Source organism: Phoca vitulina, unplaced genomic scaffold (genome assembly GCF_004348235.1).
Source record: "Phoca vitulina isolate PV1807 unplaced genomic scaffold, GSC_HSeal_1.0 scaffold17, whole genome shotgun sequence".
NCBI lineage: Eukaryota > Metazoa > Chordata > Mammalia > Carnivora > Phocidae > Phoca > Phoca vitulina.
This window is the reverse complement of record NW_022589720.1, coordinates 37,965,037-37,978,679: the sequence shown is the minus strand read 5'-3', so window position 1 is coordinate 37,978,679 and position 13,643 is coordinate 37,965,037. Positions and strand designations below refer to the sequence as shown.

Genomic DNA, 13,643 nt, shown 5'->3' with positions numbered 1-13,643 from the left:
AAGTTCTAACTCCTAAATGTTCAGTTCTGATTCAGTAAATACGGGGTAACTCCAGTTTTTTTTTCTGATTATAGATTGATCTTAGTGTTGACAGATAAGTTAATTTTGATATATATTCTATGGGGAATATTGACTTGAAAATCACTGAAAAAAAATACAGTACACCAACAGGCATGTTTTCTGTCACTTCCTTACCCTGACTATAATATTTTAAAAATATAGAGTATGAATACATCAAGAATACAGAAATAAATCAGAGGTGGGGGGAATTTGGCCTGTTTTCCTTTAAAATTCCAGGATCATGTATAAGTCCCAAGTCTGTCTCAGTCACTAAAATCAGTGTTTTCTCATTACACCCATTCTTCCCTCTTTTTTTTTCTTTAAGTATCATGTACGTTATAAGAAAATGTTAAGAAACTCCTGCCCTTATTGGGAACATTTCACATTTACATAGTGACTAAATAAAATGCATTTTAAATGGTTCAAACTGGCTTCCTAGCCATCGACGGAGATTAATAATTTGCTTTCCAAGGCTCCCTTATTACTGTAACAGAAAGAAACTTAGGTAGCACAAAGCCTATGGATAATAGAAAATGCCAGATTTTTTCCCTTTAATTTAAAGTCAAAGAGTGAAATACGTAGTTCTGTGGACAAGAAGGGACCCCAGAAAGCCTATGGCCCAACATTTCTCCTCAGGGCATGTAATCACTTATCCACATGTGACAGATGAGGCCCACAAAAGTTAAATGATGATTTCAGTTTGAAAGAATAAATGAATGAATATAAAAAAATGAATGAATGAATGAATGAAGGCAGAAGGTTTCTTATCAACTAGTGCACCGTGCCTTCTACTATTCCATAATATAAGGATGACTGATAACACACACAGGGAAGAGGAAAGATAGTTTTATGAAATGCACTTGGAAATCTGAAAATCAGACCTGTGATTTTCTGATAAAAGTGACCAAATAAAATGAAGTTTACTTCATCATGTGCACTTTGAAATGAAATCCATAAGATTGACTTGAAATAAGACATCTATGCTTTATTCTTGATTTGGAATAAAGCAGTTATAACATATGATTTACTTGCCAACATGTAGAAGGAAAGCTTAGTGCATTCTGATTCTTCAACTGTGATGTTTCTTTGAATCTTTCTTTCTTGAGTTCCAGAGAAAAAACTTCGTGATATCTGTCTTAGTGAATCTAGTGTGACACGGTACTGCAAATCTGGAAACAAAATGACAGAAATATTTTCTTGGGGTAATTTTTATATGGCCTAGTTCATTAAATTAACATTATAGAAAAATCTCCTGAACAATCAGTCAACAAAAAATTTCTATTACTCAGCTTATCCACACTACTGTAGTACAATGGTGGTCCCAGTCATGAAGATAACCTTCAAGAACTCTACAGAACCACTCTCTGAGTTCACTATGCCTTTGATGTTTAATCACACTTATTTTATAACATATATGTACATATGCACACCCACACACTCATACACATGTACACCAACATATAAACTAATTTTCTTTTTTTTTTTTTTAATTTTTTTTGGAGATTTTATTTATTTGACAGAGAGAGACACGGACAGAGAAGGAACACAAGCAGGGAGAATGGGAGAGGGAGAAGCAGGCTTCCTGCTGAGCAGGGAGCCTGATGCGGGACTCGATCCCAGGATCCCGGGATCATGACCTGAGCCGAAGGCAGACGCTTAACGACTGAGCCACCCAGGCACCCATGAACTAATTTTCTGACCATGCATGTGTTTATTGGGTTTTCACTTAAATTATTTTTTTTTAGTTTAGCAATGTTGAAGCCCTGTTTAGAATATTGATTTTATTATTATTATTTTTTTAAAGATTTTATCCATCTATTTGACCCAAAGAGACACAGCGAGAGAGGGAACACAAGGAGGGGGAGTGGGAGAGGGAGAAGCAGGCTTCCTGCCGAGCAAGGAGCCCCATGCGGGGCTCGATCCCAGGACCCCGGGATCATGACCTGAGCCAAAGGCAGATCCTTAACGACTGAGCCACCCAGGCGCCCCTGATTTTATTTCAATAGATAAAAAATATATACACTAATGAATTCTTATCTATTTTATGAAAAAGTCACTTCAGACTGTTCAAAGAACATAATAAAAGAAGCTTAATAAATAAGTTTAATAAAATAGTCATGCCAAAATAAAAAACAAGTTAAACTTATGCTTTCTAAAAAGGCAACAATCCTACTTATTTGATTGCTTAGTTACTCTATAAAAATTAAATGAGACTCAAATAATGTTGTATATGAAAATGTAAATCATATTTTGCAGTTTTACCTCATTTATCTTCTAGTCAGAGGGCTATTGCAGAGTATAATTATGAAAAATAGATTTTAAGGATTAATGATTTTTCATATTCTACTTACATTTGGTTTATAGAGTAAACTACTCTTTTGCAGCCTATGGCCTCCACAATTTTGACTCCAACATATTTCAATATCATTAAAAAGCCACCTTAGGAAGTGTACATGTAGGGAGGAGGACATACCTAGACTGTGCCTGAGAACACACACATGGAACATGTCTGATTCTCAAAAACCAGGGTCACCTTCTAAGTGGAGCAAAGAGATCTCAGGAAGTGGGGGTGGCAAAGTATTCAAGTGCTTTGTAATACCAGTCTTACCAAAGAGAGGGCAGGAGAAGGAAGAGAGGGTTTGTGAAAACCCACAAGAAGGAAAACTGGGCTCCTTGGCCCAATCTCCAAACTCTACTTCTGAAATGGTATTATTATTGTTGTTTTTAGCACCTGGTTGTTTGTGGTACATGGGAGAGCCAGAGGGGAACTATGGACTGTGGAGACCATTGCACGTAAGCATATAGTTTCTGCTCCAGATTTTATTGGGTTCCATAACATAGTCTTTCTTCAGTAGATTTTTTTTTTCAAGGTTCAACATATTCACAGGGGCAAACGTGATAAGCAGATCCCTCTCATGGGGTAAAATACAATATCTTACTGGATTTCATCATGCGGGACCAAATGTATTGTCCTCCTGCCCCAAAGTACTTGGTATACATATGACACTTACCAGCTACAAAAATTGTGTCTTCTTTGGACTTTAATTTCACATCAAAACACACTGTGGCATTTATGCATACTGTTTCCTTTCCTTCCACATGGCAGTTTTTCTTTTGGATATTCACTTTATTGGGTTCAAAATTCATGGTCACTTTAACAACAGCCACATCTCGGGACCTACAAACATAAACAATGATGATTATTCACACATTTTCACATTTAATGAATGCCATCATTATGGGAATGCAATATGAATGCACTGATGGGGATACTTTTTTGTGTATAGTTGGGCTCTCAGGATTCCATTTCTTTGGTGATTTTTAAAAAATACTTATTTATTGTATTTTATTTTTTATTATTTTTAAAGATTTTATTTATCTAAGAGATAGAGAGAGAGAGCAAGAGAGCTTGTGCATGAGCAGAGGGGAGAGGCAGAGGGAGAGGGAGAAGCAGATTCCCCACTGAGCAGGGAGCCCGCCTCGGGGCTTGATCCCAGGACCCTGAGATCATGACCTGAGCCAAAGGCAGATGCTTAACCTACTGAGCCACCCAGGCACCCCTATTTATTTACTTGAGGGAGAGAGAGAGAGCATGTGTGAGCAGGGGATAGGGAGAGAGGGAGAACCTCAAGGCTACTCTGCGCTGAGCTTGATCCCAGGATCCTGAGGCCATGACCTGAGCCGAAACCAAAAGTCGGGTGCTTAACCAACTGAGCCACCCAGGCGTCCCTCTTTGGTGAATTTTTGATACAGAAGAGATGGTATCTGATGTTCTGAGGACACCCAGGTTGTTTTGGGACTATCTTAGGCTTTGGTTCTGAGTGGTAGCGGAGCATACTACCTCAAAATGTGACTACAGGAGTTCAGGCCATGTCATTCCAAAACATATCACTTTGGTATATTGATTATTTTGAGCTGTAGGCACTTGACAAACAGCAAATGCAGGAAGAGGCTTCTGCGAACTTTCCTTGTACCCAAAGACAGACACTCCGAAAGGAACTTCACTGGAGTTCATCGACCAGGAAGGATTGGCTCCTATCATAGGACAGGAGACACCACAGGAGATGAGCTTTGTCACAAACTATCATATCACCCATCTGGTCTTTCCTAGGTCCATTTAACTTCCTTAAAAAGTATTTACTCTCCTTATAGAGGCCTACATACCTTCTTCCTTTTCTCTATTAAGATGGTATTTCAGTCTGAATTCTAAGCCACCTCAAAGAATTACTCATTTTTCTCTGGGTATCTCCCACGTATACATGGGGTATACATGTTAATAAATTTCTCTTTGTTTTTCTCTTGTTAATCTTTTATTACAAGGGTACCAGCCAAGAACTCAGAAGGCTAGAAGGAAGATTATTTTTCATTCCTTACAGTTCACAAGACAAAAATCTGTTTTGCCTGTGATGGAAGGAAGATGGAATCAAGTGCTCAGATGCAACCTCAGAACCAAAACCAGATTTTGGGAATCTTTGAATTTGTTCCCGATCTGGAAAGAGTCTAAAGGCCCATGGACAACTTGTGTGCACTATAATACTTGTACAGACAAGTACAAGTACTATAGCTAGTTATCTTGTGAATACACAGGTCTTTGATTTGCTTTTGTATTAAAAAACTGTATTTTTCTTTTAAAACATCTTACCCATAGAAAACATGAAAACATAAAAAAGGAAACAAAGAACACAGAAATCACTTGTAATTCTACCACTCAGCAATAATCACCATTAATATTGGATATGCTTCTTTTTCTTTGAAGAACATGTATCTATACATATAGATATGTGTGTGTGTATATAGAGAGAGACATATACACACATGCATATACATCCATACATACTTTTAAAACATCATAATATAATGAACAGATTTCCAATATTTGTATTTTTCTGGGAACATTATTTTTAATGACAATATACTATTCCAACATATGTATGTATTGTAATCTGTTTACTCAGTCCTTTCTTATTGGACATTTGTCTTAATTTTTTTTTTTTAAGATTTTATTTATTTATTTGACAGAGAGAGAGACACAGCGAGAGAGGGAACACAAGCAGGGGGGAGTGGGAGAGGGAGAAGCAGGCTTCCCACTGAGCAGGGAGCCCGATGCGGGGCTTGATCCCAGGACCTGGAATCATGACCTGAGCCGAAGGCAGACGCTTAACGACTGAGCCACCCAGGTGCCCCTTAATTTGTTTTTTAAAAAATAGTGACTAGCCCAGTGCTGTGATCACTCTAAAGATTATATATCTTAGATGTAGACTAAATCTTTAAAAATTTTTAGGAAGCAAATTCCTTGTTAAAAAGTATGAATATTTTAAGGCTTTTTAACAGTTATTGGCAAATACCTTCTAATGTGTTTTAACCAGTTTACTCTTTCACCAGCAATGAACAAGTATGTCTAGTTCCCTGCTTAGTAGTTTGGATCCTTCAGGAATGAGGCTGCCTTGACCACTTCCCACCGCACACCCATCTGCCCCAACAAGGTCTTTAAAAGGGTTATAGCACAATTTATTCCACATGATGGGGCGTTCAATATCTGCTCCTGGAAGTCCCTGATTGGGATGGACTTCTGTTTATTGCCTGCCACCTATATCCACTCTAAATCCCTCCTTCAGCATTGTAAATCTTGGTCTTCCTGTCCCAGTCTGTTTGTCTGGGCAATGATAGGGGTCCAACTCTGTCATTTTGGCCCATCAATGATAAAGCACTGACTGGGAGTAAAAGAGGCCATAAAAGTAAGTCTTCAGAGCTTTGTAAGAAACCTTTGAAACAAAACTGGAGAGTAAAAATTGCCCTTATAATGTATGTATTTTTAATGAGAGTGAATACACTAAATATTTTTTGAGTTAAGGTTACCAAAATAATTTAATCCAGGATTAACCATTTAAACAGAGACTAACTGTACCCTTTGTTGCTGATACTGGTGACTTCTGGTTTGGAGTCCTGCTTCCGGGTGAGCCCTCCCCAAAGTCACAGCTACTTGCTACCCAGCCTTCTCCTTTCCTAGGCACCACCTTACAATTTCTTTTCCCCCTACTGTACAGTTAAAACATTTTTTAACATAATGGTTATTATCCGTGTACAGTTTAGTGTACAATTTTTATTTGACCATAAGTTCTTAGACATTATCTCTATTTTTAATTTTTAAATTTTTTCTTCAAATTTTTAAGTTGAAGTATAGTTGACATATAATATTATATTAGTTTCAGGTGTGTAACACAGTGATTCAATAATTGTATTCATTATGCTATGCTCACCACAATATTTGCAGTTACCATCTATGTATGGTATGGTATAAATATAATATATAAATATAAAATATATGTAATAGAAATATAATATAAACACAGACCATGATGCACAATTGTCTAATTATACATATTAGGTAATGAATGAAGAGTCAATTACCCCGAAAAGTTTGGGAACAACTCAAAATTAAGCATATTGTTTATATAATTCCCTACGAGGCCCTCTTCTTCCCTGTGCTGCCCCCTAAAACAGAATACCTACCTTAGTGGCAAGCACATAATAAATACCCTAAATTAAGAATTGGTTCTACTTGTTCCTTTAATATGGTTTCTCTATTTTTAAGATTTATTGACTCCCCCAGCTTCTTTAACTAAATAGCTTTTATCTAAATAATGGGGTACAAAAGAAAACAGATATTTGGTATAACAGGAGCTCCAATCATACTCTGAGCTCTGGAACTATTTGTGCAGTATCATCGGATGAATTGGATGTTATTAAAATACATACCAGAAGAGGGCAGCACCACCAAGGCCCCCAATAGTCACATCAGTCAGACCGTCGCCATTTAAATCCATTTCTCCATGGATAGACTGGCCAAAAAATTTTAGTGTCTTGCCATCTCCACCTGATGGAATACGCTGTGAAAGTACCAACAGAGAGTTTTTATGCCAGAGTGTCTCTTCAAAAGCAGTTTTAAATAAATCTGAGAACTTGGATTGGTTAACAAAAAATAAAAATTGCAGATCTTTTGGAAACCTGCCTAAGAAGCCCCTCATGTGGAGACAAGTTGAATTACTCAGATGTTACCAAAGGTTATTCTTTTTATAGCACAGACAAAATAATCCAGGGTTACTGACACCAGAGAGAGGGAAAAAAATTTTATAACGTCATCTTGTCTAATTCTCAAGGAAAACATTGTGAGTAATTGGCTCTCCTTTCTAGTTCCCACTCAATCCCATACCACAGAGATATTTAAAGATACTGGAACCTTGAAAACACATCATACAAGCAAGAGAGGAAGTAGAAGTTTGTCCTAGGGGTCAGTTTGGGGTTCACGAAATTTGGGGGATGGATATAAATAGCACATTCCATCAAATACATTTTCCAGTGTATGATTTTCTTTGCTAAAAGTCAAGGGCACTATAAACTCAATAGGTACAAATGAATGTGGAGTTCTCAAGGACTGATTTGTGCACATACCCACACATAATGTGTTTAATATTCATACTTCCTGATTTAGCTTTGGTTCAAGCTGATAACATTTTAATAGAACCCGATGGCAAGGAGACAGGACTGACAGACCCTCCCTAAACTTGAGGTCTTCTTAAAAACCATAAATTAAGAAGGCAAATAAGGCAAACCAAATGGAAACACTTTTCATGCTGAAATGTTTGTGGTTCATTGGGAAGTATTTCCTTATTTTTTCAGCAAACAAACCAGAGACATCTGCCTCATTGGTTCTGGAGGAGTTCATTCAGTTTGATTCTGGATTATCACATACAGAAACAGCACCTCTGGTTACCATGGAAACAAGTGAACACATCCTCACCTATCCCTGGGAAAGCATTTTGCCAATAATTAAGCAAACTCAACTCTACTATTCTTTTTTCTTGTTATTTAAAGCTGCATCTTGAGTTACCGCCATTTTACAAAATAGATTTCTTATGACAATCTATCGTATTATTAATGATTTAAATATCCTCTTTTTTTCTACTGCAAATGTCATTTCACTAAGTTTTCAGGATTAATAGTGAAGGAATAAAGTGGTAGAACACAAGAAAGAAATGCCTTCCTGCAGCTCCTCATTCCATCATGCTCCCATGGTTAATACTGCCTGTTTTCAGTTAAGTAATACCATGAAGAATTTTGAATTATTTGAAAACAAATAATTTACTAAGTGGATGGAAGTGTTGTTACTGAAATATGCCCTTTACTTTATTGTTTCACTAATGTCATTATCACTTTACGAAAAATTAAGCACAACTTCACATGAATGGATTTTGAGAATTCTGTTGACTATAGTACAAAAAGAACAACTATAAAAAGAAATAATTGATGTTCTGATCTTCTTTTCATGTTATATAAGTAGTTCAATGCCTAACTACTTATGGTTACTTAAAACAGACAATTACATTAGAAGAAGTCCTTTAAACTCTCCTACTTTTATAGTGCATTAAATACTTCTGCAAATTGATATTTTTCTTATGTAGAAAAAATTACATTTATGGATTAGAACCATTAACTGACAATAAACTTAAAACAAGAACAACAGAAATCCCCTGCAGGTTAAGCTTAATTATTCATATTTTTTTCCAAGAGGGATTACTTGTGAGGAAATTGTAAACCTTCAGGAACCCAAATTCATTTGACAAAAATATACCAATTTAAGTCATAAATATAAATGTAATGCAATTTCATTATAACAACACAGATATTGAATATAAAAACAATAATCTCATCTTTATTGGCTAAATTATATCATTATTGTTCTCTTACTCAGAAAGTGGTTTCCTCTGTTTAGGATCAGGCACACTGCAACTGTTAAATCGCATCGTTAAAAAGTGTTCACTTTTTTTTTTTTGTTTGTTTGTGTTTTACTATTCCGAGAGCTCAGATCATGGAGACATGACAAATAACAACAGAAAAAAAAAAACAAACCTAGATAAACGGATAAAATACAAAATAATGCTTCTGTAAAGAAAAGAGAAGTAAATCTAGTTTCCCAATAGAGTCAGAAGAAAAAAAAAAATCAAGTAACTCATGAAGCAAGACAAGAAGCAAGCCTAGCATTGAACCCACTTATCGTTTAAGGGTGGGAATGTGTACGTTTAACTTCTTACTTGTGCGTACTCTTTCCTTATAGTCTTGCCACTCCCATGATAAATATACACGGCTCCCCCATGATCATCTTCCAGGGGAGCTCCTATCACAATGTCATCAAATCCATCAAGATTGAGGTCTCTCACAGCAGCGATAGCTGTTCCAAAACGAGCCCCGCATGGCTCATTTTTGTTTTCTTTTGTGCATGAATTGTGCTTCAGAGATGAGCAGCAAGTCTGCTTAATGGGCTCCAGGCTCATTTGATATTCAAACCTTGTCTGGAAGAACGATAAACAGGATACTTATGGATTTCTATCATTACTACAGCATAGTGAAGTTTTTAAGTACATGCTAAATCAGCGCTGTTAAAAACCATTTGTACATCAACGGTAAAGTTTGTAAAATTTCTTAAAAAGGGTGCTTATCTGGATCGAGTCCTGCATGCGGTTCCCTGCTAGGCGGGAAGCCTGCTTCTCCCTCTGCCTCTCTCTCTGTCTCTCACTCTCATGAATAAATAAATAAAACATTAAAAAAAAAAAAAAGGGTGCTTATCTGAGAGCCATGTAAAGATTTTAAAGAACAGATTGTAGAAGTGTAGGGAAGAAGGCATATTGAGGATTTTAATGGATTCTCTTTTTAATGCAACATAGTGAGTATATAACTCACAGAGTGTTTTTAAAGCCAAAGAACTGAATTTTTAAATCCTCAATTCAGGCCTTTATCCCTCCTTCATCCAAAATTTGCTTCTTCGAAAAGTCTCTGTAGAGTCTCCTCTGTAGGGCAAAGAGGAAATTACTCTGTTCAAAAAGCAAACTTTTCCCAAAGCTATCTAAAGCAAAACAAAACAAAACAAAACAAAACAAAAACCCCTGAAAAACTCAGTAAAGAAAGTACTAGTAATGATGGACAGGAACACACGTTCTAGGAAAAAAGGGAAAAAACAGCACAGGACCAAAAAAAAAAAAAAAAAAAAAAAATTGATGGAGGAAGCAAACAAAACGATAGGAAGAAAGATATACAATTTATGAATTAAAAAATTAATTGGAGAGACTCTAAGAATTTAAAAAGCTAAATGGATGAATACTGGACTTTTCTGTAAACAGCAAAACAAAACAAAACAAAACAAAACAAAAAATTCTTCTAATGAAGAAATCGAGAATTATTTCACCTAACAAATGGTGTCTAAAGTCAGGAGTGGCCAACAAAATCTCAGTCCAGCCCAGTGAGGTATTCCAAAGACCATAGTAGTTTGCTGAAACCGGTCACTGCCTTAAAATTCACTACTCCACAGTCTCTCTGCTTCTCTAGCTTTAACTGTTTTGACAGCGAATGCAGTTTTAACTGCTAATGTTTCCAACACCTCGAGGCCAGAGCCATGAATGGCTGCCCTGTGAGTTTATTTAGCAGTTTAATAAGATTTATATTTATCTTTATTCTATATTTTCTGCTAAAAAAGAATAGTTCACATTTCCGAGCAGAAAACATCTAATGGTTTGAACTACCTTATTAGAATTCTAAAATGTTCATTTAGAAACTGAGGAGTTGGTGGGGGTAAAGAGGCCCTGAAAGATTCTTCGCTCCTTCTTCTAAAGTGAGTACAAAATTGGAACTGCATTACTTATTTGAAATTGAAAGAAAGGAAGAGATATTCCTGAAATTCTGCCAAACTCAGAGGTAGCATTACCTGATTCAGAGCATACACATATACTTTCCCTTGTTCTTCTTTCTCTGTTCCCATGTACGTGGGAGCCCCAACCAGAAGAATGTCGGTATTAGAATCTTTATCAATGTCAATTGTTGTTAAAACACTGCCAAAGTAGGAACCAATCTAGGGTACAAAACAAAACAAAACAGTCTGATGAACATCAAAAATTCTCAAGATAGCTAAAAGCCTGAATTTCTTTTACTTATCCTCATCTAGAAGAGTATTTGAGATTCAGATAGATACGGAGATAGAAATAAAGTATAGAAATGGATTCTACCTGAGAGCTCTTTACTGGCTCTTGTCGGGGGCTAATAAATAGGCAGACCCACCCTTGAGGATGAGCCCCTGTCATAGATTTTGCAGCCTGAGAGTAAGAGAAACGGCTTCCTTTAGATTTCATCCTAATGTCTCTTTCTTCTCCAAAAAGCAGAAAATGTAAGTAATGCCACCATGATTTTCTTTAAGGAAATAAAATGAGATTAAACAATAAAAGGCATTCTGGGATGGCTTCAATATATCTTTATACACAGTTAATATAAAAATATGAAATAAAATACAATAGGAAGAACTGAATGTCTTGGAATACCGGTGCAGGGAATTTCACCTTGTAGACTTAGAAGATTGTTCGCTCACGCATCTGATAAATTATTGAACACTGCATCTGAAACTAATGATGTACTATAAATTGGCTAATTGAAATTAAATTAAAAAAAAAAAGAAGACTGGGGCTCCTGGGTGGCTTGGTCGGTTAAGCGTCTGCCTTCAGCTCAGGTCATGATCTCAGGGTCCTGGGATGGAACCCCGCGTTGGGCTCCCTGCACAGTGGGGAGCCTGCTTCTCTCTCTCCCTCTCCCCTTCCCCACTCATGCTCTCTCTTTCTCTCAAATAAATAAATAAATAAATAAATAAATAAATAAATAAAATCTTAAAAAAAGAAGACTGTTTACTCAACAAAATGGCTAAGTCTTGTCCTAGCACTTGCGGAAGATAGAAAAATATAAAAGGATTGCAGGGGGACCATCCCCTTGCAGCAATGTTTTTTCTTTTAAAGATATGGATGTATTTTAGGGAAATGCAGGAGATTTAAACTTCATTATCTAAATGCAATAACCTTCCCAAATATTGACCTGTGTTTAATATTTGATGCTCTTGATAGCTGTCTTATTGAAACTTCCTGTCTTGGCTTCCATGATTTTAATTTTGCTCTCTTGATTCTGCCACGATATCACAGGCCACCCTTTGTTTTCATCTTTGCTGGTTCCTTTTCCTCCTCCCATGCCATAGATTTTGGCCTCCCCTAAGCTAAGACCTGCATTTTTCCACCATTCTCTTCTCCTAGGTGGCCAATCCTTCCAAACATTTCTATTACTGAAAATTGCAAATTTCATTCTATCTTCCGCTCAAGGCTCCAGTTCTGCATTCCTAGACATTGCTAGACACTCAGACAACTGCTAGACATTGGCTTTCAAATGTCCTTTCCTCATAGGTTATGAAGGGTTGAAAAGGTTTTTTGTTTTTTTTTTAAGTTGAATTAATTACAAACATAAATAAAATGCTGTAAGATCTAGCAACCTCGGGTCTTCATTCCCCCATGACAATAGCCATCTGGAGTTGAGTGGGAGCTTAATGTTTAGAAGGCTCATGAGCTGTCCAGTCCATGGTTTCCACCATTTCCTGCTGTCTTCTGTGTAGTAGCTTTATTTATTTACTTTACCTTCCTGACACCCACAACCATTTGAATTTGTACTCACTGTTACAGGAAATATGTAAAACCAAATACCATTTTAAAAAAAATGCTTGAGTTACTGACATTCTAATAATGGTGCTACCTTTCTCTCAGATTCCCAGGCTTGAAACTTAAATCATTCATAATTTAAATCATTTGTAACTTTCATGAGTAATTTTTCACAAAATTTTCACTTCCTGTCTTGTAGACAATTAATAGAGTGATATCAGACCTAAGATGTCATAGAAAATGCTTCGTTTTACAATCCTGTCAGTTCCTCCTTATTTATGTCTACTACATTCCTTCCTTTTCCATTTTTATTGGTGATACATCATTTTAGGCTCTCTTCACCTTAGCCTGTTTTTAGATTGTTGAAGCATTTTCTGATTACAAATGTGGGCAAAGGGCTAATAAAACCCTTTCACCAGGTTTTATTATTTTATATATATGAGAATCTTTATACATGAGACTCTTACTTTTGGTTCACTCTAACTCTGTTCCCCTGGACATCTGTGGGGGAAAGGAGTTCAGTTATACTACTAAGCAATATTGAGATTGGTCAAAATAATCTCTGGTTGGGACATTACATTTAGGCTGTGGGGATCTATAAATACCTGATGGGAGCTAACATAGTTTGGGCTTCCCAAGATGACTCTGACAACTGCACGCCCTTAGCTAGAGCCCTGAAAGCTATGTTTATGGTGTCATTCTAAAAGATATTGGCTCCTGTGGGGTGTTAAAGAGAGGGCAGCTCTGTCCTTGCCTGACGTGTCTGTGTCCTCTGACCTAAGCTGTTCTGCTGTGCTGGGCATTTGTGAGTACACCTGCAGGGGAGGAAGGCTGATGCTGCCTAGCCTTGTGGAGTAGCTGGTGATGAGAGGAAGGTCGAGGGGCAGTCTGGTGAGTTGGGATATTTAGTGAAGCCCAAATGATTGCAATGCAATACTAACCAATAACATAGATGTTTTGGTTAAAAAATATTTACGTATATTTATGTTTGCATATTCCATGTATAATTTCTTAAACTACTTTTAATATTCAATATCATCTAATGAGAATTTTTTGATTTTACATAACTTCCCA

General features: G+C 36.6%; 1 protein-coding gene across 1 annotated transcript in view; it reads right to left on the bottom strand.

The window, feature by feature from the left end:
• Positions 1 to 860: 860 nt before the first annotated feature.
• The window catches only part of ITGA1 (integrin subunit alpha 1), a 138,043-nt gene continuing 125,260 nt past the window's right edge, over positions 861 to 13,643 (bottom strand). Inside the window, exons 13-17 of the mRNA XM_032415228.1 lie at positions 10,814 to 10,957; positions 9,150 to 9,407; positions 6,817 to 6,947; positions 3,072 to 3,238; positions 861 to 1,229 (exon numbers count right to left, since the gene is read on the bottom strand). Of these exons, the coding sequence (XP_032271119.1) occupies positions 1,039 to 1,229; positions 3,072 to 3,238; positions 6,817 to 6,947; positions 9,150 to 9,407; positions 10,814 to 10,957 (891 nt within the window). The 3' untranslated portion in view covers positions 861 to 1,038. The remainder of the gene's footprint in view (positions 1,230 to 3,071; positions 3,239 to 6,816; positions 6,948 to 9,149; positions 9,408 to 10,813; positions 10,958 to 13,643) is intronic.